This window comes from Lissotriton vulgaris, chromosome 1_1 (genome assembly GCF_964263255.1).
Source record: "Lissotriton vulgaris chromosome 1_1, aLisVul1.2, whole genome shotgun sequence".
In the NCBI taxonomy this organism is placed as follows: Eukaryota; Metazoa; Chordata; class Amphibia; order Caudata; family Salamandridae; genus Lissotriton; species Lissotriton vulgaris.
The window spans coordinates 397,870,838-397,895,828 of NC_141685.1; the positions used below are offsets into that span (position 1 = coordinate 397,870,838).

The 24,991-nt window shown below is 46.5% G+C and overlaps 1 protein-coding gene across 1 annotated transcript in view; it reads right to left on the reverse strand.

Annotated features, from left to right (window-relative positions):
* The window catches only part of GLIS1 (GLIS family zinc finger 1), a 1,492,284-nt gene that overhangs the window by 327,305 nt on the left and 1,139,988 nt on the right, over positions 1-24,991 (reverse strand). Inside the window, exon 4 of the mRNA XM_086936198.1 lies at positions 7,137-7,298. Coding sequence (XP_086792324.1) covers positions 7,137-7,298 — 162 coding nt within the window. The remainder of the gene's footprint in view (positions 1-7,136; positions 7,299-24,991) is intronic.

Genomic DNA, 24,991 nt, shown 5'->3' on the forward strand with positions numbered 1-24,991 from the left:
TTTAGCCTCAGATGTTTACAGCTAAAGCACAAGTGCAGTGATTACATTCAAATGCTTGTCTAAAATGGGAGATAACCGTAGGATATACTGATTTGTATTTTCCAGGATTTACCATTGAATCAAATGTGTGATTTGACTATAAATACAGCACAGACTTGTTTCTTTACACTTTTCTACATATTTAGTTTATTTTATACTAAATCCATCGTCTGCATTTTAGTTTGCTAGTCAAAGTGGACCACAAGTTAATTTCAAAGTAAACATTTTCAGCAGTGTAACATATCATAAAAATACTGTACGGAATAGAAAATGGGTAAAGCAACATTTCATGAGCACACTTTAAAAATAACATAACATATGAAAACGATTTAATGTAAAACAGCACTTTTATCAATGTATTGAGCCTTAAGGACACCGTCTAAAGAAATGCTAAATAAAATAAATTAATCTGCCCAAGGTGGGGCTCAAACCCACGACCCTGCAATTAAGAGTCTCATGGTTTACCAACTGAGCTATGCAGGTTCTAGCTCAATGTGATGCAACATTTATATATCAGTAATAATAGGTACCCAGGAAACAATTGTAGAAGATTTCATAGGCATTTCCATGCAGTGCAAAGTACATATATTTGAAGGGGGCCACAGCTTTCATATAATACATTTAACAACTTTAAAAATATTTTATTCTATGTTTTACAAAAGGAACAATAGGCTGTTCCTGCCCGAGCCTACAAATGGCGATCTGGACTCCGTGGTGCATGCGTGTTGGACTTGGCCCTTTTTGCAGGGTCATCCCTGAACTTTTTGTCTACCTCCTGTATTTTGTCTGAATTGATTTTTGTTGGTTTTATGACTCTGGGCACTTTACCACTGCTGATCAGTGCTAACGTGCATATGCTCTCCCTATTGTAAATTGATGTATGGATTAGTGACTCCACGATTGACTGTTTTGGTTTACTTGTCAGACCATAGTACAATGCACTGAGTGTGCCCAGGGCTTGTAGACCAAATGCTGCTAGTGGGCTTGCACCACTGGTTTTGCCACCCACAGAAGCAGCCTGTTAAAGTGTGTCTCAGGTCTGCCATTGCAGAGCCTGTGTGCAGGCTGGTACTGCCATGTTGACTGGACAAGTCCACCCACTTGCCAGTCCCTAAACCTTCCTTTTTCTTCATATCAGACACCCCTATGGAAGGCCCAAGAGAAGGGTGCATTGTAAGTATAAGGTAGGACAAGCCCTGATGTATGTGGCATGTCCTAATAGTAAATTACAGCCATTTTCGTTTTTCCCCATGGCAAGGCTACCTATTCCCCATAGGCCAGAATGGGCAGTTTGATTATTACATCTTATAATCCTAACTGACTCAGGAACTAGGTAGAAATTCGAGTTTAGTATGCCTAAACTCAGAATGATAAAATGCATCTTTTAGTGAAGTTGGTTTTAACATTCTGTGTTTGAAAATACTACTTTTCGAAAGTAGGTATTTTCTTGTCTAACTATCCAAGCCTGCCTCTGCTAGGTTGTGTATTCCTTGTCTGGAGTTTGAGTGACAGGGGCTGGGGGATTCCTGGAGACAGTGTGAATCAGCCCAGTGGTGAATAGAGAGGTCTGCATCTAGATGGGAGGGAGGAGTTGCACCTGGGACCTGAATAGGACTGTGCCTGCCCTCCACAATGCTGGCTACACCTCCTGTGGTGTGTTTGATGTCCCTGCTCTGCACTGTGAAAGGATAGAAGGAGTCATGTCACAGAGTGCTCCAGGACTGACCAGAACTGGTTTGGACTAGGCATAGGCCTCTCTGCCTTCAGAGAACAAAGAGAAAGTGTGTATGAAAGAGGGGACGGAAACCCCAGAACTTTAGATCACTTTTGGACAACGGGAAGAAACCTTTGATGAGGAGTGGAACCAGAGAGACTGGGGAGAGACTATCCCTAAGCTGAAGTCCTGCTTGGGGGATTGGTCTGCAGTGGTTGCCTGACTGCCAAAGAAAGGAGAGAGGAACTTTGTGTGTACTTTCATCAACTTGTAAGGATCTCCAAGGGCTTGAGAAAAGAGCTTGCCTCCTGCTGAAGTCTCGAGGACAACAGACTTTACCCACCAGCTCCCCAATTATTCTTTGGAAGTGCCTGCAGTTGTGTTGGACTTTCTGAGGAACTGCGTGTCGCAAGGAGCTGGAAGCACACCTCATGAGCAAGAAGCGTGATGTTGAACTGCCGCTGCCGCTTCACAACACGAGAGCGCCTCGCATCGCCGGAGAAGAGGATCAACATCAAAGCAGACGCCGCTGCATCACCGGGAAGTGGGTTGCAAGGCCTGTCATGGCCCAGAAGAACTGCGGAGTTATCGCAGGGTCCACAAATGCCTCGCATCGCCAAAGAAGAGGGTTGACGTCGCAGCAGACACTGCCGCATCACCGGGAAGCGCTTCGCAGTGCCTGTTGCGGCTCGCATCGTTGTTAAAGCACCGCGCATCACCAGAGAAGAGGATCGACGTCGCAGCAGACGCCGCGCATCACCGAGAAGTGTGTCGCAGGGCTGCGCTGTCCGCTTTGTATCGCACCAAGAAGAAGACAACATCTTTATTTCTTTGCACCAAAACTTCCTCGCATCACGGTGTTGCTCGCCGCATCGCCACGGAAGCGCAGTAAGAAACCGAAGCATCACCGTCTCCTACACAGCAGTAGGGAACCAAGGCATCACCTTCGCTGCGCTGTGTTGCGTCACGCATCTTAAGATACATTGACTCAAAGAGTCGCATTTTAAGATCTAAAGAGAACTAAGCTAATCCTACCATTTTAAGTACAGTATTGTGCATTTTTGTCGTTTGTGGTCTTGTATTAAATCTATATAAAGAATACTTATTTTTATAATACAACTTGTGTGGTGTCCATCTGTAGTGTTGTCACTAGGTTATTGTATGTGTTTACAAATGCTTTACACACTGCCTCTGAGATAAGCCTGCCTGCTTGTGCCAAGCTACCAAGGGGGTGAGCAGCAGTGGCGGATGGTGACATTTGAAAGTAGTGAGGCGTAAAACAATTGTTGTACTGCACTGTGGAGTGCAAGCGAGCCTGAACCCCCTACAGAGGGTTTGGGGGGCTTCTCCCCCCAAGAAAATTTTGAAAAAAGAGTGGACAAATTGTGCATTTTCAAGCAAATTTGAGAAAGCAGGAATCAGTGGCGGTGGGTCCATTGGGGCGTTGGGGCGTTGCCCCACTAGCCACCGTCATCACGTCACTCATTTATTAAGTATGTGCAGTGCAGTGATTAAAAAAAAAATTATCCTAAGAAGCGCACTCACAGTCTGCGTGCGTGCGTCAATAAGAGCCAGCTGCCTGTACCAGGACTGGCAGAATCAGACTCACGGAAGTATATGGGGGCGGGGCTGCGGGAGTGAGTGACAGCACCAGCTGAGCAGAAATAGGAGCGCAGCAGGCAGCACAGTGTGCGCGCATTTTGGACTAGTCCTTTTTTACCACTGGCCCACGCATGCGCGCACGCGGTAGTCCCTTCCCTCCTCCTCCTCCCCTCTAGCTCGCAGACAGGCAGGGACCTGGGGGACCCGGGTCTCACATGGGCAGTATTCACCCTGCTCTTTATCCAATCCTGGCACAGTGGCACTGTTAAGCTGCGCCAGAATTGGCTGAGTAAATACACTGCGCAGAGTTCAGCACTGGTGCTGCGCGTGGGTGGTGCAGAAGTCGGACCCATTCAGAAGATGGCGCGGGACGGTAAGTTTTAATTTATATCTTTTTTTTTCATTAAACCCCTCCCGCCAAGCCCCCACCGCCCCCCCAGCGGCGCGACAACCCCATTTCAAACCCCACCCACCTGTAATGCCGGCTGGCGACCGTGACTGTGAAAGAGGTTGTCAAGAAGTTATTAGGCACGACATGTTAAGTCCCAGCCTCGCTGCAGCCTGTCAGGCTTTCTGCCCCTGCCTTTATTTCAAAACTTATGTGAGGAAAGGCAGCACGCGGGTTCGGTTACCACAGCAGCTTCGGTTGAGAGGGCGCTGCTGGCTCTGGGGTATTTTTGACATTTCTGGGACAGGGGATGCTGTGGGGCGCCTTGTAATGCCACAAGCCTCTAAGTAATGCAATTTATTCAACATGCTTATTATATTCGTCCTCGTTTTCTTTACCTCTTTGTTCTTGCACTTCTCCTCTTAATAAATGGTTACCATTTTCTTTACATTGTGGATTCAGTTTTTTTGTGCTTTTTATTTGTGCCTTCCCTTCCCTCTTTGGCTCCCCATGTCTCTGTTCCTCTCCCCAGTCCTTCTGTGCCGCTCTGCTGTGTCTCCTTCTCCTGCCTCGTCTTCCCTGAGTACCTTCCAGTTTTCGTTTCTTTTGTCAGCTCCCAAACTACGCAGTGACCTTCCCCTCCGATATTTACTCCTTTTTGGTGATTTTTAATGAAAATGGTGATGGGGCATCTTGTTTTGCGCGCACTTCAGATTCAGCACACGCTGGTGTCACCTGTTGTAGTTTCCAATCGAGTGTGCCCTTGCCTTGTAGGGTTCACAAACGTAAAGCACTTTCATGTACTACATTTAACCTAAACACACAACATTAACTATATTATAGCGGGTGCGTGTACAGTAACAACATGCAGCAAAGTCGAAGGAAGCATATTGGCCCACTTCCGTCCATGTCATTATGCTAAGCAGGTTTGATTTCTTTACTTGTGGTCACATGGTAAGAATCCACCCTCGATCACTAGATCACCGTGAAGCATCATAGATCATGATACATTGATGTTTATGTAGTGCGCCGATCACCCTGAGCAGTATTTGGCACTGCAATAACAGCTGTTATTGCTACCCTAATCAATGGTAATGATTTTACCGGCATAAGCATGATGAAGGGCTTAGTAGACCTGTCAGAATTCTAATCTATAATCCTGTCAAACACAGATCCCTACTGCAGTACAGGTGCGTCCATTGGGGCATAATATCCTTTAACTCAATCGGTGCTAAAATCACAGGTTTAATCTAATCCTGACAGGGCTGTTCAGGCACAGTCCTTCTAAAGTCGAAAATGAGCAGAACTGACTTTGGTACCTCAATCAAAACTTATATTTCGTCAGTTTGTGTTCTGCAAAGGTGCACTAATCACTCCTTATTTAGAGCATATTTTGCCGTTTAAGGTGTGTTGGACTGGCTGACTGACAAAACGTCATGGATTCTATAATATTATCAAGGTAAAGGTCTTTGATAGGCGCACAGTGCAACTGGAACTGAAAACAGCCCTAAACGGACACTGAATCCAACAAGCATTAAAAAGTCATTGTTAAAATCATAGTGCAAACATGTCAACTTGGTATCGTTTTTATGGTTGCAGTGTGAGTTCATTTTGCATATATAAGCTGGTGTGTGTTGTTTTAATTTGTGGATTATTTTTTAGGAACAAAAAAACATTTTAGTGAAAGTGGTAATTGCTATTGTCAGTATCTGAGTTAACGGAAAAAGAGGTCTCTTTCTTATTAATGGACCCACATAACCCCCCGAACACCCCTCAGGTTGTTCGAGCTCGCTCGCTACGGTGCTGTATGCCAATCATTTTTATCGCCCTCACCACTTTCAAATGTCACCAGCCGCCACTGCCTAGGGCCCAGTGGTATAACAGAAGAGGCCGCAGACACTAGTGTGCTTTTTCTGTAATACTCATAGATGGAGGTAATCACTATGCCTCTGCACCTGCATGGTATTACGGATGTGGACGCAGTAGCACAGATCCCCATAGGAAGCTCAAAACAGTGGCGCACTTAAAAGGTGGTGCACTTTCAGTGCGTTTCCTAACGGAAGTCTTCTGGAGGGAGAAAAGAGGGTGCCCTGGATCACCCCAGCAACCCCTTGCAGGCGAGTGCAGTCACTCACAGCACCCACCTGCAAGGGGATCTCTAATCCCTCTAGAAAGTCCAGGCAGGTTGCCATCTACATTGTGAAACAAGGAGCGGCTTTGAAGCAGCTGCTCCGTATTTTACTTGAATGAACTGCCCGAGGGCAGTGTGAGTTAATGGCTGCCCTGGGGGCAGCACATTTCTTTTAATAGAGCTCAGCGTCCCTGTTTACAACTAGTGCATCTTTTCAAATGTGCACTGGGCGCAAACAGGTAAAGAGCCCCTTATGAGTAATACGGCCCAGGCTGGATATTTTATTGAATGGCAGACAAGTAAAGCACAAAGTGGTAATCATAAGGTTCATCTGAAGGGGTAGGAACGGTATACCCCCCACCAGTGGAGGCCTCACAACATGACCCCCAATGAATTCCACTTCCTAGAAGTCACTAGTGGACCATCATGTTGCACCCTGAATAATATATTGTAATGCTAACGGTGCAAGGGTGGGACCTCATTTGCATAGGACACACCCTCACACAAAAATTCGGTCTGACCATGCACATAGAAGCCTAGTAGTGTGCTCAGTTGTCAGTGGTGTATTGCCAGCAAAGTACTCCTGCTCGGTACAGCCTGCATTTAAAAAATGGTGTTTGCCGGTGGGGGCCACCAACACTCATTTTAGGGGACCAGCACTTATTTTCAGCATCACATATTTACTGAGTGCAAGAGAAGGAAATGCACACAGATTAGAAATACGGAGGAAGAGAAACACGGCAAAACCGAAACAAAGGGAAATTGAAGGCACCTGCAAAGGCGAGAAGGGGCAGGGAGTGTCTGGTAGTGGATTAAAGACTACCTGCCTTTGTATTCGGCGCTCAACGTTTAATTGCACCGGCCGCCGGCTTCTGAGCAGAGATCTGGGCACCGGCGCTCTTTCTTTCACAAATTAAATACTGTGATAGTTACCACTGGGCAGTACATAGCTGCAGTTGGCACCAGCGACTCTATTTCTGCCTTTTAGACTGTAGAGTGCCTGTCCTCAAAATACAAATCAAAATAAACAAGAAAAATATGGTAAAAAGAAAGTTATGAAAAATGATAAGGAAGGAGAGTTAAATGATGTCTTTAAAGGACATATGCTTTTCTTTATCTAAGCATGGCAAATCCTATTTGTGAATAATTCCTTTCCACGTTAACTTTTTACATTCCACTGTTGAGGGTGATATTACTCTAAGCACTACCACATTGTAGCTTTCCTGCAAGTGAGGGCTGTAGTTAAGAAGAGTTGTGCTTACCGTGTCCAGGTGGGTTCGCTGATGTTTGGCTCTGTCACTGGAGTTGCTGAAAGCTTTCTGGCAGCCAGGGTGCTGGCAGAGGTAGGGTTTCTCTCCTGTGTGACTCCGCAGGTGGATTTTAAGGTTTTCTAGCCTCGAAAACGCCTTGTTGCACCCTTCAAACTGGAAAGAAAACAAACAAAAACACTTTCTTAGGGCATTTTTTATATAAACCATCGAAAACCGCTGCGTACACAGTTTGACACCCAGGCTGGATATAGCTATATAAATCACAAAAGAGGCACACACCAGAAGCAATAGACAGAGAGGAGAGGTTTACATCTGTTTCTTCAAAGGGTCACTTTTAAGCACACTTCGGAATCAAGGTTTAATAAGTTGTACGCGTGCGCATTCCCTCTTGCATGCATGAACACCCCGTGCCAGATTCCGTCCACTGAACAATTTGCAACAGTAAGTAAAACACGTTCTTTTTGTTCTAGCCAGGCAGCGCAAATGCTACCTTTGCGCTAGTCAGTCGCTGCACAACGTGGTGCAAATTGCTTGAAAACACAGGACACCTGCCCAGCACTGGCACACTTTACCTAATCTTACTTCAAAACATTTTCTGTAGACAAGTACACATGAAAATAGTGTTGAAGTTGTGGACCAGCAAATCTCAAAACTCAAATCGACATTTCATGCTTGATGTATCCTGTTTGTATATTGTACAGCAAGCAATTCTTCTATTTTATTACAATGCGATCTTGCGTACTATGGAAAGTAATTTTGCATGGGGTTAAGTTTAGGAGTTCAATCAGTACTTAAGGGGCTTGTTTCCTCTAAGGATAATACTAGAATTGAAGACTAACAAATTAAGATTGTGGTGAACCTTCAAGTGCAATTGTCATTAAGAAATGTTTAATTTTAATTTGAGCGTAAGCGTACAACCTCTTGTATACTTTTGTATACTTCTCTTGCAGGGTTACAGACATTCACCTGCTTTTGATTTGTTTGTTTCAGTGTTCTTTGAAAATCCTTGCTTGCTAGTGGTCAGTTCTGCTTCTTTATTCCTCCTTTTCTCTTCCATTACTCCCCCAGGGCAGGGACTGAGTAATGTCTCATTCCGCTATGGTTCTTTATCTGTTCTTTGTGGGACTATTTATTTCTTGGTTTCCTGCTCTGTTACTGTTTGCCTGTGTTTAGGTCAGCGCCAATGCTGCTTACATTTAAATATAGCATTCCTTCCTCCTACTTCAGCTTAATGACGCAGTTGTGTTACTGCAGCCTTCCGCGCCATACCTCCTGTACCGTTGCTTGTATTTTGTTAGCCTTTTTGCACTTTTCGATGTCCACCACCAGTTGGGCTTTTTTTGGTAGGATATTCTTTTGGTTTGGGCTTCAATTTAAGGGGGATTGGGCTTGTTGAAGTATTGTTTGTAAGAAGGCATGAGGCATTGCAGCCCTCCCACTCCTCCCTGTGCTCCCATCCCATCTGTCACTCCTGTCGAACTGTTATGAGACTGCAGCATCATAAGAGCCGTCTGTTACCTGCTCTGAAGGGCGGACGACTGCTGGAACAGGAGACTGTTTAGTCTCATGAAGGGGTAAAATAAAAAAGGTAGACAGAAATTATAAATAAAAAGAAAAGTTATCTGAGATATCGGTGGGCAGATAATAGCTCCATCGGGGCAGGAATAATGAACAGAAAGTGGTCATTTATATTTCCTCCTATCCTGCCTTAGGGGAGTTTGGCAGCCATTTTAGGGGAGTTACTTTTTGTTGGGCTACGCAATAGACTTCTGTTCCCACCGAGAAGGGCTCGCCTGGTAAGGAGTCAAAGGCTCGGACAGGAAAAGCGAACAAGTAGCTAATGTATGTAGCAGTTCATTGCTGTCAATTCTATACATAGCTGAATCAACTCTCTGCTTCTTGCCACCACAGTGTCTCTTGCATCAATGAAAGGTGCGAGTGTGAGCAAAGGGACTGGTTATGTATGTTTGGTTTTTAGTACTTCCCTTCCCCATGCGTTCCTCTCAGCACACTCAGTCTGGTGCCTGTGTGTGCTGCTCTGTCATTTTGACTCGGAGCCTCCCAACTTGATGAAGCTCTGCACATTTTCGAGCTCTATCTTGAGTCTGCCACATTCCCACTGCATCTCGCTCCTCCCTCCTACTCCTCCAGTACTGCCGCACTACCCCCTTTCCCCTCCTAGGAACACCTTCCTTCTCCCTCCCTCGGGCCCAGCAGAACCACTTCCCCTCCTCAACTTCCCTTTCTCTCAACCCCCCTCACTCTGCCAGATGACCGTTCCCTCGCTGCTACCTCTCCTAACTGACAGGACCTCCGCAACCAATGCACCTCTTTTCCGCCCAAACCTCCTACACTCCCATGACGCCACACAGGCCTCCCACCTCCTACTTCCCTGCCGACGTGTTCCGCACATTTCTCCCTCTAAATTTGTCCCTAATTCCTCTCCCTCTTGCAACACCAACAATGACAACTCTCCCTTAACCCCCAATTCATTTACTCCCGCTCCCAACCTCCACCTTTCCCCACCTGTGAACCCCACCCCCCAACACACCCCCTGTCCTCCCACCTCTCCCTGCCGTCCACCACCAATTCCACCCCCCCTTATTTCAATCGAGCCACCTAACCTTCCGTGCTCTGCCTCTTTCTCACTGGAAAATACGCTAGGCTCTCTGATCACCTCCATCTCTCAGCTGACAGCTGCCATTTCACTTTTATGCTCTAAGATCCCCACCCCTCCATGCACCTCTACCCCCTCGCAACTTCCCCAGAGATGCACCTCGCCCCCTCACCCCAATACAGCCAAGCTCAACCCTTCGTCTGCAAGCGTCGTTAACTCACACAAGCCCTTGAACGCCACCCTTCTTCAACAGGCATACCCTAGCAACCCCACTGTCTACACTATTCCGACAATCACCTCTGTCAGAACAAAGCGTCCACCTAAACCCTCCCGAGCACCTCCGCAAATGTACAATATCCCGATCACCCTTCAGAGCCCAAGTGCCCCCGTCACCAAAACAGTCTTGACAGAGCTGCGCTGTATGCTTCACAACTGCAGATCTGCAGTAAAACACAAACTTGAAATCTCCGACACCATCACCCTTCACAAACTTGACATGCTCTTCCTCACAGAGACCTGGTTCAAAGATACCTCTCACTCTATATTTGATCTCCTATTACCCACAGGTTATTCCATATTTAGGAATGACAGAACTGAAAACACGGGGGGAGGTGTTGCAGTCATCTTCAGAAACGCCCTCCAACTTAAGGCGTCTCCTAGCAGCTCCTCCCACACCTTTGAATGCCTTTCTCTTGAGCTTCAATTGCAACACCGTTCACCGCTCAGATTCCATATCATTTACCGCCCGCCTTGTAGCAGTAGCTCTTCGTTTATAGAAGATCTCAAAGACTTCATCAGCGACCAATACTCTCAAAGTGACAATCAGACCATCGTGGGTGACTTCAATCTCCACTGGGGCGCACCACAAGACTCCTCTGCGAATTCACTGGCCACCTTCCTCTCGGCAAATGATCTTATCCAACACTGCACTGAACCAACCCACTCTAAGGGCGCAATCCTGGACCTTGTTATTTCTAAAGCAGGCATGCTCTCTACTACTACCCCTATTCATGTAGATTGGTCTGACCACCACCTCATCCCATTCTCTCTTCAACTTTCACACTCTATAACTCTTGGCCAACCCAAGAGGGCCATCTCCTGGTTCCGTGATGCCAAAAACATTGATGTCGGTCCCCTCTGTGAATCAGCTTTGCTTTCACTTCCAAGGCTAGACCCGAACATAGCTGTTGCCGATCTCACCTCCCAATGCCTCACAGTTCTTGAAGCTGAAATTAATAACGTCGCTCCACTCAAAAGCAAAAGGATAAGGCCCACTCCCTCAGCACCTTGGTTCAACAAATCCCTTTATGAGGAAAGGAAGCAGCTAAGATTCCTGGAGAAGCAATGGAGGCAATTGCCTTCCACTGACAATTTAGCCTTGCTTCGGACAGCAAGATCCAAATACCACAAGCACATCTTCCTTGAGAAAGCGACGCACTTCAAAACCCTCCTTGATTCCGCCAAAAATAGACCCAAAAAACTATTCGATCTCATCAAGACTCCGAGCTGCTCTCCCCCAACCTCCAAGGTGGAGGATTCTACAAAGAGAGCAGCGGATTTCGCTACTTTCTTCGATGGAAAGGTGAAATCACTTGTGGATCAGGTTGCTCATCCTACACCTCCAGAGGAGCGCAAATCCTTAGCCATTTGGCAGAGCTTTGATCCCATATCTGAAGATGCCCTTCTCAAATGCATACGGGAAACAAAGCCCTCCAACCATTCGCTTGACCCTATCCCCAGTGCCATTGCCTTTGACTTCTATACCCATTCCCTCTCCTATTGGACCACTCTGATCAACCTCTCCCTCTGGCAAGGCTCCCTTCCTGTCCCCTTCAAAACTGGGCAGGTCACCCCTCTGCTGAAAAAGCCCACTGCTGATGCGAATGACCTCAATAACTACCGCCCCATCACTAACCTTCCCTTTCTTGCAAAGATAACGGAAAGATGTGTAGCCAAACAACTCTCTCGTCATATCAAGGACAATGATCTTCTTGACAATTGTCAGTCCGGCTTCATCCAAAACTGCAGCACTGAAACAGCCCTACTGCAAGTGGTTGATGATGCGCTGAGGATACTCGACTCAGGGGGGTCCTGTCTGCTAATTCTCCTTGACCTCTCCGCAGCCTTCGACACTGTTAATCACAACACCCTCCTCAATATTCTTCAACAGAGAATGGGCATGGAGGGCACTGTGCTTAAATGGTTTGCATCCTTCCTCTCTGACAGATCTCAAATGATCAAAATAGCGAACAGTCTTTCGTCTCCTGTGGCGGTGGGTCAAGGTGTTCCCCAAGGCTCTATACTTGCACCCACACTGTTCAATCTCTACTTAGAACCACTGGGAAACCTCCTAAGCAAATCCGGGATTCACTATCATCTCTATGCAGATGACACTCAACTCTACCTCAAGGTTGCCTCCACTCATGATCTCTCCATCCTAAAATCTACTCTTGACTCCATTCAAAACTGGATGTCATCTCATCAATTAATTCTGAATCCCTCCAAAACTGAATTCCTCCTCTTCTCCTCCTCACTCTCTCCTCCCCCGGTTCAATCATGGATGGATCAGATGAATCTACTAAACAACAAACCCATCATTGTCGACAGCGCAAAATCTCTTGGTGTCATTCTAGACAAAAAACTCAATCTAACTCCCCACATCAATTCTATTGCAAAATCTGCTCGCTACCAACTGCGCCTTCTTTGGGGAATCCGTCGCTTCTTCCCGGAGCAGGACCTTATAACCCTGGTGCAATCGCTGGTCCTCTCCAGACTAGACTACTGCAATTCTCTTCTTACTGGCCTCCCCAAATCTCACCTGTCCCCACTTAAGTCTGTCTTCCATTCAGCAGCTCGTTTCATCTATGGGGCCAAAAGAAGCGATCACATCACACCGTTGTTATCCACCCTCCGCTGGCTTCCCTTCGAGGCTAGAGCTATCTACAAGACCGCTTGTATCACCCACAAAGCCTTGCACTCCTCCTCTCCCCGCTACCTGGTGAATAAACTGAAACTCTCTGGAGGCTCTAGACCTTCACGCAATGCCGAGAATCTACTGCTTGAACCTCCCACTTTCAAGAAGGAAAGAACAATGGCCCAATCCTTTTCAGGCAACGCAGTGAGAATCTGGAACTCGTTTCCGCCTGAGCTCCGGACCACCGCCTCCTCCCAGGCCTTCAAAAGGGACCTCAAAGTTCTCCTCCTCCAGAGACACCTCCAAAAGTAATTCACGTCCTCTTGCTATTCGGAGGAAGACTTCCCACTACTGATATTTTCTACTTTCCATGACCATGGGAGTGCCTTCCCAGTGTTTTCCTGTGGTGGGAGTGTCTGCCTTTTTGCAGTATTCTCCATGTACTTGTGTTCGGTGCCCTTTTGTAACATGCACACAACACTTTGCCCTTGTAACACACGGTTGCTACCTCTCACATGTTTTTACCTTTGATACTTGCACAAGTGCCACCTTGCCTACGTAACGCCTGTTCTTGTGCCTAGCACTTATTGCAGTATTATACCTCAAATTATACTCTGTTTTCTCTTATAACTGCCCACTTGTCACTTTTCCTCTTGTGCACTTTTGACTACCTCATGTATTTTTGGTTGTTCACAATTTTTACTACCTCAAGTATTTTGTTTGCTCACAATTGTCACTATTACCTTTACTACCTCATGTATTTTTGGTTGCTCACAATTTTTACTACCTCAAGTATTTTGTTTGCTCACAATTGTCATTATTACCTTTACTACCTCATGTATTTTTGGTTGCTCACAATTTTTACTACCTCATGTTTTTTGTTTGCTCACAATTGTCACTATTACCTTATGTAAGTAACGTATGTTTTAGTAATCTGCTCTTCTGTAATGTTTCTCATTATGTTTCATTTCTGTTCCTAATGTGAAGCGCTCTGACGCCTTCGGGTAAAGTCCGCGCTATATAAAAATGCATAAATAAATAAATAAATAAATAAATAAATAAAGGTTGCTCTTTTAACTGGGCCCCATAATATGTCTCTCCAAGTCTGCTAACACCACTAACTGGCAGTCCTGTGTCACAGAGCCGGCTGTGGAATGCTGTAAAACGTCCTAATTACATTCTATAATTTTCCGTTAAGGACACACATGCAAAGAAAAGCCGGGTCTGCGGGGCATTTTCAAACCTGTCACAAGACACGTGATTTCTTTGGTACATATTTCTGCAGAATATTGATTTAATAAGTGCCATTTTAAAGAGAGTGCACAAATCAGGCATCCAACCAAACAAATCCGAGACTTTAGAAAGAGAACTATATTATATATAATAAAACCTCGCTTTGGGAAATTGTGCCATTCCTCTCTTCATGGCAGGACGCCATCAGCAGCTGGTTAGATGGGTAGCTCTTTATTTCACATAAATAGCGCCTCGGATCTCTGCAAAAGAGGTTGCTGTTGTGCCATCCTCAAACTGAATAGTTTTGTTTCTTAACACGTGCTATTGCTTTCTTATTAGCTAATAATTACTTTAGCTTATTTTGCCATTTTTAACATATATACAGTTTTAAAGTAGCTACTGCACACCACTCAATGCCAAACCAAGCCGCTCTAAACCATGCCACTCTATGCAACGCCACTCCACTCACCTCAACTTTAGAACACTTCACTCCATGCCCCTTTACACAAATAACTTTTAGCTGGCTTGAATAGCAGCCAGACTAGTTTTTCACAACCACCAGCCTGTTTAATCTGTGGAGCCCATATACTAAATTTAACTTGAGCAAGATGACGGATGCCTAGTGCTGCTTTTGTTGATCTGGATAGAATGGCTCCCGGTTAACCAGCTAATGTCTGTAGGCTGTGCATTCGGATGCTTTGAGTGTATTTTGAGTTGACATCATTGCCCACGTTTGGCGCCCACTGCAGTGCTTGTTGCAGGTGAGGCATAAAGGGTGCAGCATCATTTCTTTTTGTGTCCCAGAACGTCTGTGCTGGTGTGGCCATCTGAGCTCTGATGTCTCACTCATACTCAGAGGCACATCCTCGTCAAAAGGGACACGTTTATGAGCTCTTTACAAAGTAACTTTGTCGATGACTTGGAGGCATATTAAGGGGTCGGAAGCACCTCCTCAGCATCACTCAGCACCTGTGCAGCTCCACATGCGCACCACCTCAACATCACTCAGCACCAGCACATCACCACTCTAGCACCCCCTGAACACCACAGCAGCACCACTTAAGCAACACTCAGCACCACCTCCCCATTACTGAGAAACAACACAGTATCACTTGAGCATCAGCACAGCCTCAGCACCAGTGCAACACCACCTCAGCACCAACTCAACACCACTGCAGCACCACTTCAGCATAAGTACAGCACCACTTCAGCACCATCAGCGCAGCACCACTTCAGCAGCACTACCACAGAACTAACTGAGCATCACTCAGCAGCACCTGAGCACCACCACAACACCACCCCATCTCTCTCTAAAGCACGTACACAAACACAATTTATTACTCTCTCCTGTTTATTTCTTCCCCCCTACACACACCCTCTTTCCTAAGTGTTTCATTCTGTATCTCTGGCCTCAATGCTTCTATATATATATTATTGTACACAGATTACAGACTCTATCCTCACAGTTTCTAAAATGCCCCATTGCCATAAGTGGGGTGCCCTTGGAATCTGGCATCTGTTGATTCTCCCCTGATGTCCGTCTGCTGCTCATGTTGTAATTCAAGTACTATTTCCTAACCTCCATCCTCCCATTGTTTATATCCCCATAACCCAAAAAAACTATAACAAACAAGCATTAGAACAGGAAGAAAGAAGTTGCCAACATTGCAACTCCATTATTATAAGCAATACTCCGTCTGCAGTGCACCTCCTAATCTGTGGGTGTGTGCAGAAGTTTTGGATAATGTGCAGCATGGCTAAACACTTAGAAGGCCCCAAAGGCAAACACATAGATAAAATAGATTATATTTTACAATGCCAATAGCTCTAACTCTCTCAAATGCTAGACCTATTGCACTGCAAATGCTTGTTTGGTGATTTTGCTGCTTTGCGCTTTTTAGAGTACATGCTGATTAGCTCTGCTTGGTCATGACAGCTGTCTGATGGACCTATTTATACAAAGGGGGTTAGCTGTGGACAGGATGGGCCATCCCGACAGGATGACTAAGGGACTGTACCGAGCCCCACTTACATTTCAATGAGCTTTGCTTCCTGCAAACACAAAGAAAACTGTCCCCAGTCCTGCCTTGTCTTTAGCGCTCCAGACAGTTTGGAGCCTTGAAAGAAGAAGGAAAAGACTGTTTCAGGATCAGATGTGTATAAGATATCCCCCTATACAAATGCTGGCACCATGTATAAATATTGGACTTTGAGAATTCATTCTGGACCTGTCAAAGTTACATAAGAAAAGACTGCCCTTCTGCCAGAAGACTGACCTGCTGCTAAAGGACTGTTTTGATGTCTGAGAAGGAAGACTGGACCTGCTTGACTTCATCCCAGGCTAACCAGAGTGACTCCAAGGGCCAGTTGGCTGAACGCCTGTGTGAGCTAGAGGGTCACAATAAGCTTCAGAGGCCTCCCTGCAACTGCCCAGCTGATCTGCTGCACTGGACCTGCAATTGGACCTGCTTGAGCCCTGCTTCTAGCCTCTACCTGGAGTGAGCCCTGATCCCCAAGAGGTTCCCCCCAGATCTTGGACCCTTGGCTGGCATCAGAGTTTACTCTTCCCTGCCTAACTTTGAAGCTCAACTCAGGTCCTCACATCATAGTTCCTCATAGCTACTGATTGGAGGCTTCATCAGAGCTGCAATGCATCTCGATGCAAGATCTCACATCGCAGCCCTTCGCACACCTGATCAACAGCCCCATAGGAACTGACGGCCCTCATTGTGACTTTGTCCTAGTCCTGCGTGACTAGATAACCACAGTTGGTGCTATGTGCTTTTGGCACTATTTTTACTGAAAACATTTTAATTCAATAGCTCTAGTTCTAATTTAAGGAAACAGTCTAATATTTGTGTGGCCTGCACAAGTAATGGGTCCACATTTGTCCTTCACTGGGAACCAAACACCCCACTTTAGCACTTGAATCCCTCATGGTAGCGGAGCAGAGAAGTTAAAAGCCTACTCAAGGGAGGTGGTACAGGCTAGTAATCAACATATGGTGGTACACATAAATACCAATCAATAATAAATAATTGTCCAGTCTGTGCTTTTCCTTTGGTAAAAAGAAAAGTTCATTTATTGCACACATGCGTAATCATCTTGAGCTCCCCTGAAGGGTTCAAGATCAACAACCCACACGTCAAAAACGACCATTTTAGGAGTAAATACAATAATGAATACTAAACATGGGAAGCACACTTATTAATGTTAATACAGAATATGCACTGTGATTACTAGTTGCTGTCAACATTATTATGTAAATAAAGTGTTTACAAATGAACTTCACATGTGTCTGTGTGTTTGTTATATGTTTTCAACCATTATAAACACAATTATAAAAACACCCCATAGAGGGCATCAAATTATGATCACACACCAAATGTAACCATAAACTTCACCCCTAGAGGGCGCTGTACAACATGTACTCTTTATTAGGCATAATTAGGGCATTTTGGGGCACACCCTCCTGGGGTCGTAGATAATTGATGAGCATCTCTCCCGCTGCTCCAGGCAAAGCCGCTGTCTTGTTTATTTTTTTTCTTGTTTTCTCATGGGCAGTATCGCACTGCGCAGACCTTTTCATTTTTCTTTTTGGCCTTGGGGGTGCCTGGGCACCCTGAACACAGTATTGGGGTTGGGCAGCCCTGGGAGCCCATCCTGGGCTACCCATCTGGCTCCCTGCTCGGTCTGCAGTGCCGTGTGAGACTGCGGGAGCAGGCAGTCTCTCGTTCCTTCTCTGCTCCTGTGGGCAGGGACATGCATGAGGAGGGGGCCACACGCTCTTCCCAGATACGGGCATGGAGGACAGGGGTATACCCTCCAATTACTCAGGAGGGCGCTGCAGCACTCTCCCAACGATCTTTGTTCTTGTGAGGCCTGGAGTTGGGCGTCCGTGGACCCTGGCTTTTCTTGTGGGTGTGCAACAGCACTCCACACCTTCTGGTGGAGCTTGGGTCCCTAGATTGGGATTGTCATAGAAAAGTTACATTTGTAATATTTGTGGTGAACCAGAGCCTTGGCACACCTCAGTGGTAATATTTGGAGTCAGCAGTGGACCACTCCAGGCCTCGCTAAGGGAGTTAAAGGTCAAGATCCTTCTCCTGCTCATATCTCTGGCCCTGCTCAGTTATTTTGCGCTCTTTTGGGCTGATGGCAACCCTAGTCACCAGGGGCACTTTCCTTAGGCCTCCTCTATGCCAGGCTACCTGTGCACTGTACCGGGCTACAAACGGCAGAAGTCTCCCAAACGCAGCCCTCACACTTGTGCTCTTGCGTGTGCACATACGCTCACATGCAATCAGCCAAGTTCCCCTTAGCCTTGCTGCATCTTAGTGGCCATATCTTAAAAGGCAGACACTGGAGGTAAACACATGCAGTCTGTTTACCATGAATTTACTGTGGGTGAGTCTCAGGTTGTGACGCTCACCCACAGACCGGACCATCTTCACGGATATCATAGGACAATACTAACAAATGTCCGCCACCTCAACTGTGGCACTGGAAACCCAAACGGAAATATGGTAGGCCATCGTCAACAACGTCAATGCAGTTGGAGTGGCGAGGACGTCACTGGAGGAGGTCAAGAGGCGCTGGCATGAAGTGTACAGCCAAACCAAGGAGAAGCTCTCTGCCAACAGGAAGGCAGAAAGGGCAACTGGAGGTGGGAGTCCTGCGACACAGGAGGTGACTGATGAGCTGGAGGAAATGGTGGCCATAGTCAGCAGTGTGAAGACAGTGGCAGGAATTGGGGGCCTGGAACCAGCATGATACAACCTGACCCAACAGCAACAGGATGAGTAACGACCAAGGACTGGGGGAGATGGGCACGATGGCACACATGCACAATGATGTGTAGCACATTGCACACCCACAATGACCCTGGATCATGTCACTGAGAGCCGTGGCACACCGCAGCACAAATAGAAACGCCAAGTATGCCCCCGTCCACCATGTTTAGAAAGGGCCCCCCTCCAGATCACCAATAACACAATAGACCCATGCATATGTGATGAACTCAGCAAAGCAGCAGCTCTGTGACCCACACTGACTATGCAAGTAACACTGCATGCCGGATAGCATGGCTGCAGCCCAAAAACATGAGATAGGACATGAATCGACATGGAAGTAGCCCAGTGCGGATCACATCCATAGAGGAGCAGGTCACACTCCGACATGTCCATTTGCACACACAACCCATGCCGTACAATACACGCAGCAGACAAACAATGCACCAGGACACAAAATCTGTCCGAAGCACATATGACCCAAGTCAAAAACCAAACAGGCCCTGAAAAGCACACAATTCAAAGGCACTCCGCCTCAGAGAGAGAAGGCTACATGAAATCAGAGCTGCAGGGGCAACTCCCCCACAGTGCAGCACACACATAGCAATCACAGAACATCGACAGTGAGGCAATGAGGTACAAAGTGCAATACCAGCACCATAGGACACAACTCACAACAGGTCCCCTACGTGCGTAGTAACTGTCTACTCAGATCAGGCATTGCCTGACATTGTGTGATGACAATGCACGGGTACTACCACACATCAGTCATGTAGTCGAAAAACACACTGACTGCGATCAAATAGCGAGCTACACCAAAACAGTCACAATGTACATTGGCATGCAGTCTGAACGTAAACATCTGCAAATCTCCAACATACATGTACAACTCTGTTAACCTGCATCTCCCCTATCAAATTGCAGAGGTACAAACAACACCTCCTGCAGAGCAGACCAGACATATCATCAATGACGATGAAGAGGACCCCTGGTCATCTGCACCGACACCCTCCAACGGATCGTAGATAGCCTCTGCACCACATCCCCAGAAGCAGGGCAGGCCAGCAGCCCGAGGTAACCCCACCACCTGCACAGCCCACAAAGCAGGAAACACACATCACCACAGCTGTCTCCCAGCACCCCCAACCAATTCATGGAGTTCCAACAATGTTTGTTGTGTTGCCAGGTGGAGTTGGCTGACCAGCTGCGGATGGGCTTCGAACTCGTGGCAGCCAAACTTGATGCCATACGTGGGTGTCTGAGTCCCATCAGGGATCACGTACAGTCCCTATAGGACAACCCCTGTACGCACCATGCTCCACCACAGACCTTGGCTGACCTTGCTGGGGCAATGAAACTAATACAAGAACTGTATTGGTCAGACAAGCACTAGCGAACAGAGTTGGCACAGATGCGGAGGTCAATGGAGACCATGGAACAGATGCAGGCTGGAAGTATCTCTGCCACGACTGGACACCATTGAGTAGTAACTGGGAACCTCAATGCCCTGCAGTACTTCATCTTGCCATTGCTGCCACTGAGCCGGTCCCAGATGACTGCAGCTGGAACATTGACACACACAGCTCCGAGCCCTGACATGGCCATGGCACACAGTGATGCTGCACCATCACCTTCACAGTCTGTTGTGTCAATGGCACACAGTGATACAGCCATCACTCCACCACACACCCCGGACACAGAACCTGTATCAGGGGAGTAAGAAGGGAATGGGAATTACTTAGTGAGGAAGGAGGCAGTAGCATCCATCACCGCCATATGCCCTGTGCCAGCCTCGTTATGACCTATGCATCATGCCCTGGGAAACACCTCATACTGACCCTGGGAACACTGCGACATGCACCAGAATGTCGATACTGACTTGCATTTCATCACTGCTGGCCACTTAAACCTCAATCCTGCTGCAGACTGCACTCTCCCACTTCCTAATCACTTCTCAATCCCCAAAGGACTGTGTTTGGCCCACCACTGGGCTTCCATGTGATGTGGGCTTTGATGGCCATGTACAGCACCAGCTCTGTCACTCACCTGAATGTGAATAAAACATTCAAATCACACAGATGTGTCATTACTATGTTCACTCACGTATAGAAGTATGACTGGAAGTTGGGACAATTATTGCACATGAAGGTACACCATGGTCACTTACATCTATGCGCATGCTCATCCCTGAGACACATGGCAAATTGGTTGACTGTGAAGGTGAGTACTGTCTGTGTCCCCATTGCACATCAACAATAATCTCACGGCCCCCCAAACTAAGCACACGTCCATGTATTGAATAGGGCTGTGGGTAGAACTGACCAAATCGGTATCAGGCCTACATCACATGTGACAACACAGCACGTTGGACAGCATGTTGCATACCCACTTACACAGATCTGTGTGTACACATTCTGTTATCATGTATGACATTGCTCCACATGGTCAGAGGTTGCACACCATACTCACATTGCTGTAGTCACGTATGTGCACATGTCGGCCAGCACCTACCCTAAGGCCATGTCTGGCTCACAGAGGTTGAACGTACAAAAGGGACACACCACCATTGCACATGTGTCGGTCAGTACCTCCCTGTGTAGGGACGATGCTCATTGTGGCACACGAGTGGACAATCAAATCAGCACACCTCACAGTCAGACACCAGTGGGTTGACATAGACTTTATTGGCCTGTGCGTGTCAGTACGGACGAGGCAACTGCCACAGCAGGCAAGATCATGGTTAAGACACTTGAACGCAGCATGGGTACATGTTGAGGTTCATACATTATTGTTGCAACAATGGACGACAATCATCACGGATGGCAACGCTCCCAGGCCACCTTGTCTTGCTGGATGAGTCAAGTGTTGTTTGGCGCCTGCCCATTGCCCTGTCTGAGGGAGCACGACTCACTGCCCATGGGATCTGCATAGTGCTCTGCCACTGCAGTGCGCCTATTGTCTGCTATGCTGACAGCGCTCAGGTGAAAGGCTCCGATAGGTTCACATGTCGTGCCACCATGCTGTGTGTGTGCTGTACCCCAGCAGTGTGTCTGAATTGGCAGCGTTGCCAAACGAAGCTGTGTTGCCATGACCATGGACCTGCCTCACCTTGCACAGGTGTGTGTACACACGCGTTGTTTCACGCACATGCATCCAGAGTTCGGACGATGGCAAACGTGTCCTCTGTTGTGTTGGGATATGTGAGCCATCCCCATGATGCAACATGTTATTGGGACCTGTGTTGTGGGTAGAAATCAGTTGTGGCTGCAGGAACGTAGTTACTCGTCCATGAATGCCCACGCAGCTTCATATGCAATGTGTTCCAATAGTACGTCATGATCGTGTTCAAGGAACACCAGGGTGAGCCAATCCATTAACTGGTCCTGCCAGGTGTGCTCAACCCACGCTGTTTCAACAATCCGCTAGACAGCCCAATAGGGTAGCGCCTCTATGTGGTCACTGCACACGAGGAATTGTGCAATCTCCCATGCACAACTGCCAATACATACGCAGTATGTCAAGGCATCCCATGCACAGCTGTCTCGGTTATACTCCTGTTCATGATCCAACAGAGGGCGCAGACACAAGTCATAATCAAGTTCAGCTACTGTTGTGATGGATAGGCAGACATCCATGGGACACTCAAATGTGCATTTTTCGCAGTGAAACCAGGGATGGATGCAGGTGATGTAGGCAATGCGGTAGCTGAGCGGTAACCGATCCGCAGCACTGCCAATGGCACTGCGCCCAGTAAATGCAGCATGCGTACACAGTACTGTTCCACATGACGGGGGTTGTGCATGTGCCCGGTATGGCCTGCCATTGCCTTGGTGCGTCGCGTGGAACCGGCACTCTTCTGTACTGCAGCAGTTGTGTGGAGGATATGCCACAGCTCTGAGCAATATTTCGAATGTGTGTGCAACGTTGGGCAGAATGGGTTGCTGTTTCCGTGACAGTCAAGGCCATCCCATGCGGGGGTACATCAGGCAGAAGCTTCTGTGTGTGGGTTGTGGATCAGTCGGATGGTTTCTTTGCGCAATGAGTGGTGTGGGAGTCATCCACATCTGCCATGGCATCTCTCTCGGGGTGTTCCAGGCGCGTTCAGGACCAAGGTCAGAGGTGCAGGTGTCCTCCCACTTTCTGCATTTGGAACAATGGAGCTTTCCTCCCTAAGATTTGTATGACTTCTACTTGCATTTTCAGAAAGTGATGTGGCTTTGTGGCTGTGATTGGGATACCGCCTTAGGCTCATGGTGTACAGATGGCGATACACACACACATGTTGGCATGTGGTGCCAGGTGCCCTACGGACTGTCCAGTGTGGACCCGCTAGGACTCATCTGAATGGTTGTTTTGTCTTTTGTTTGTATGGCGTTTGTGTTGGTGATTGCATTGCTGTATGACTGGTTCTCCATTTTCTGGCAACGCATGTATGTTGATTTTCCTGCTTGTGCGACCTCAGGCAACATATTTGTTTTGTGATTCATGGTGTTGGTGTGCAGTTTCTTGTTCCGGGTTTGGGGGTGGGTTGTTGCGGGCCTGGGTGTGGTATTGGTGGGTGTTGTGGCCCTCTTGGGTGTCCGTGCTGCATGTTCAGTTGCTCCATGGTATCTGTTTGTCTTCAGGTGTGGCTGTGGGCTGTGCTCCCTTTTGTGGTGCAGACTGTGGTCCGACTTTACACCAGGTCAGAGCAGGTGTAAATTTCCTGCTGCTAATGCAGCTTATCGCGTGTCTTGTGGTTTTTTTTGCGGTTCTGTTGGGTCATTGTGAATGTTGAGATGTGGTGTTGTTGCGGGTTTTGGCACGGGAACGCCTACTCTGCATCTCATTAGCAATGTTTTTAGCGGCTGCTATCGTGGGAAAAGTGGTGCTGTGGGCTGTTAGCACTTGCTTGTGAATGGTGGGGTACATTTATCACAACTTTGGCTGCGCAAAAGCACTGTTAGTTTTGCAATACCTCCTTGTTAATATGCCCCACTGTTTTTTAAATTGGCTTGGGATTTCTCTTGTGTTGTGTTTTCACTTTATTACTGTTTGTGTGCTGCATAAATATGTTCATATTGCCTCTAAGTTAAGACTAATTGCTTTTGTGCCAAGCTACCTGAGTTTTAAGCATAGGTTTATTCATTGACTTTTGTGGTTCACCCTGACCAGTTTTGTAGTTGTTGCTTGAGTGGGGCTTCCAACCCCCTCAACTAATAACCCAATTTCTTACACATGGTTAGGATAGAGGTGTGTGAAGCTGCTAAGTGCTTCTGTTGCAAACATCTTGAAGTTATCCTGACCTGAATACTATTACTGCTACACGTCCAGAGAAAACAGATCATGAACATCCTTCCAGTTCCAATGTTGCAGTGGAAATGGATTCAAAGTTAGCCCACTAGAAATGGCACATCCATTCACAGCACCAACAAACATTCATAAGCAAATATTGCAGTTTTTTAGTGGAAAAAATAAGCTAAAGTGTAAACATATCAAAAGAAAGCAGTAAATGTTATGTGCTACAGGTAGAACACTATTTGGAATCTACACAGGACTTCACTCACTTCATAAAAATGTCAAACATTCCTAATTAGGATTACAAGCAAGTTCATATTTGGCAGAGTTAAATGCATATAATATTTGACATGTAACTATCAGGTCTATTTTCATCAGTCTGCGCTAGTTGCAGGGTGAAGCAATGCATGCTAACAGTTCAGTGCAGCCTTTGTAATGAAGGTGCCCTAAATCGTTTTTAGAATCACTATTTTTACAGTCATCTGTATGTACATATAGCAAAATATAGAACAGTATTTAAATTATGTTTCTATACATTGATATTATTTGAAAAGCTTCTTAATTATTCACATTGTATAATTGAAAACTATTGTTCATATGTTTAATTTTAAGTGATACATTTATTTGAGTATTTTTATAGAGGATTAGTTTATTATTGTTTTATGGGTCTTACGTTGATTTAGTTATGACTGGGTAGTGTTATTTTTGAAGTGTACATTCAATATTGTAGACAGTTTAATATTTTGTTATGAATTACATGATATTTATTTGTGGACTTATTTTGGGATGTGGAGTCTATTGGTGGATTGAGTGGACAGTCTTTTCATTGAGTGAGTGAGTGAGGGGAGACTTGTAACGCGCAACTTAGCCCAAGGGCATCAAGGCGCCCAACAAAACAAATATCAAAATAACAGGTCTCAGATCACCGGATCCATGGCTATGAGTAGGCCTCTCGAAAGAGCCAGGTTTTCAATTCTTTGCGGAAACGTGCCAAAGAGGGTTGTCCTACCAGATC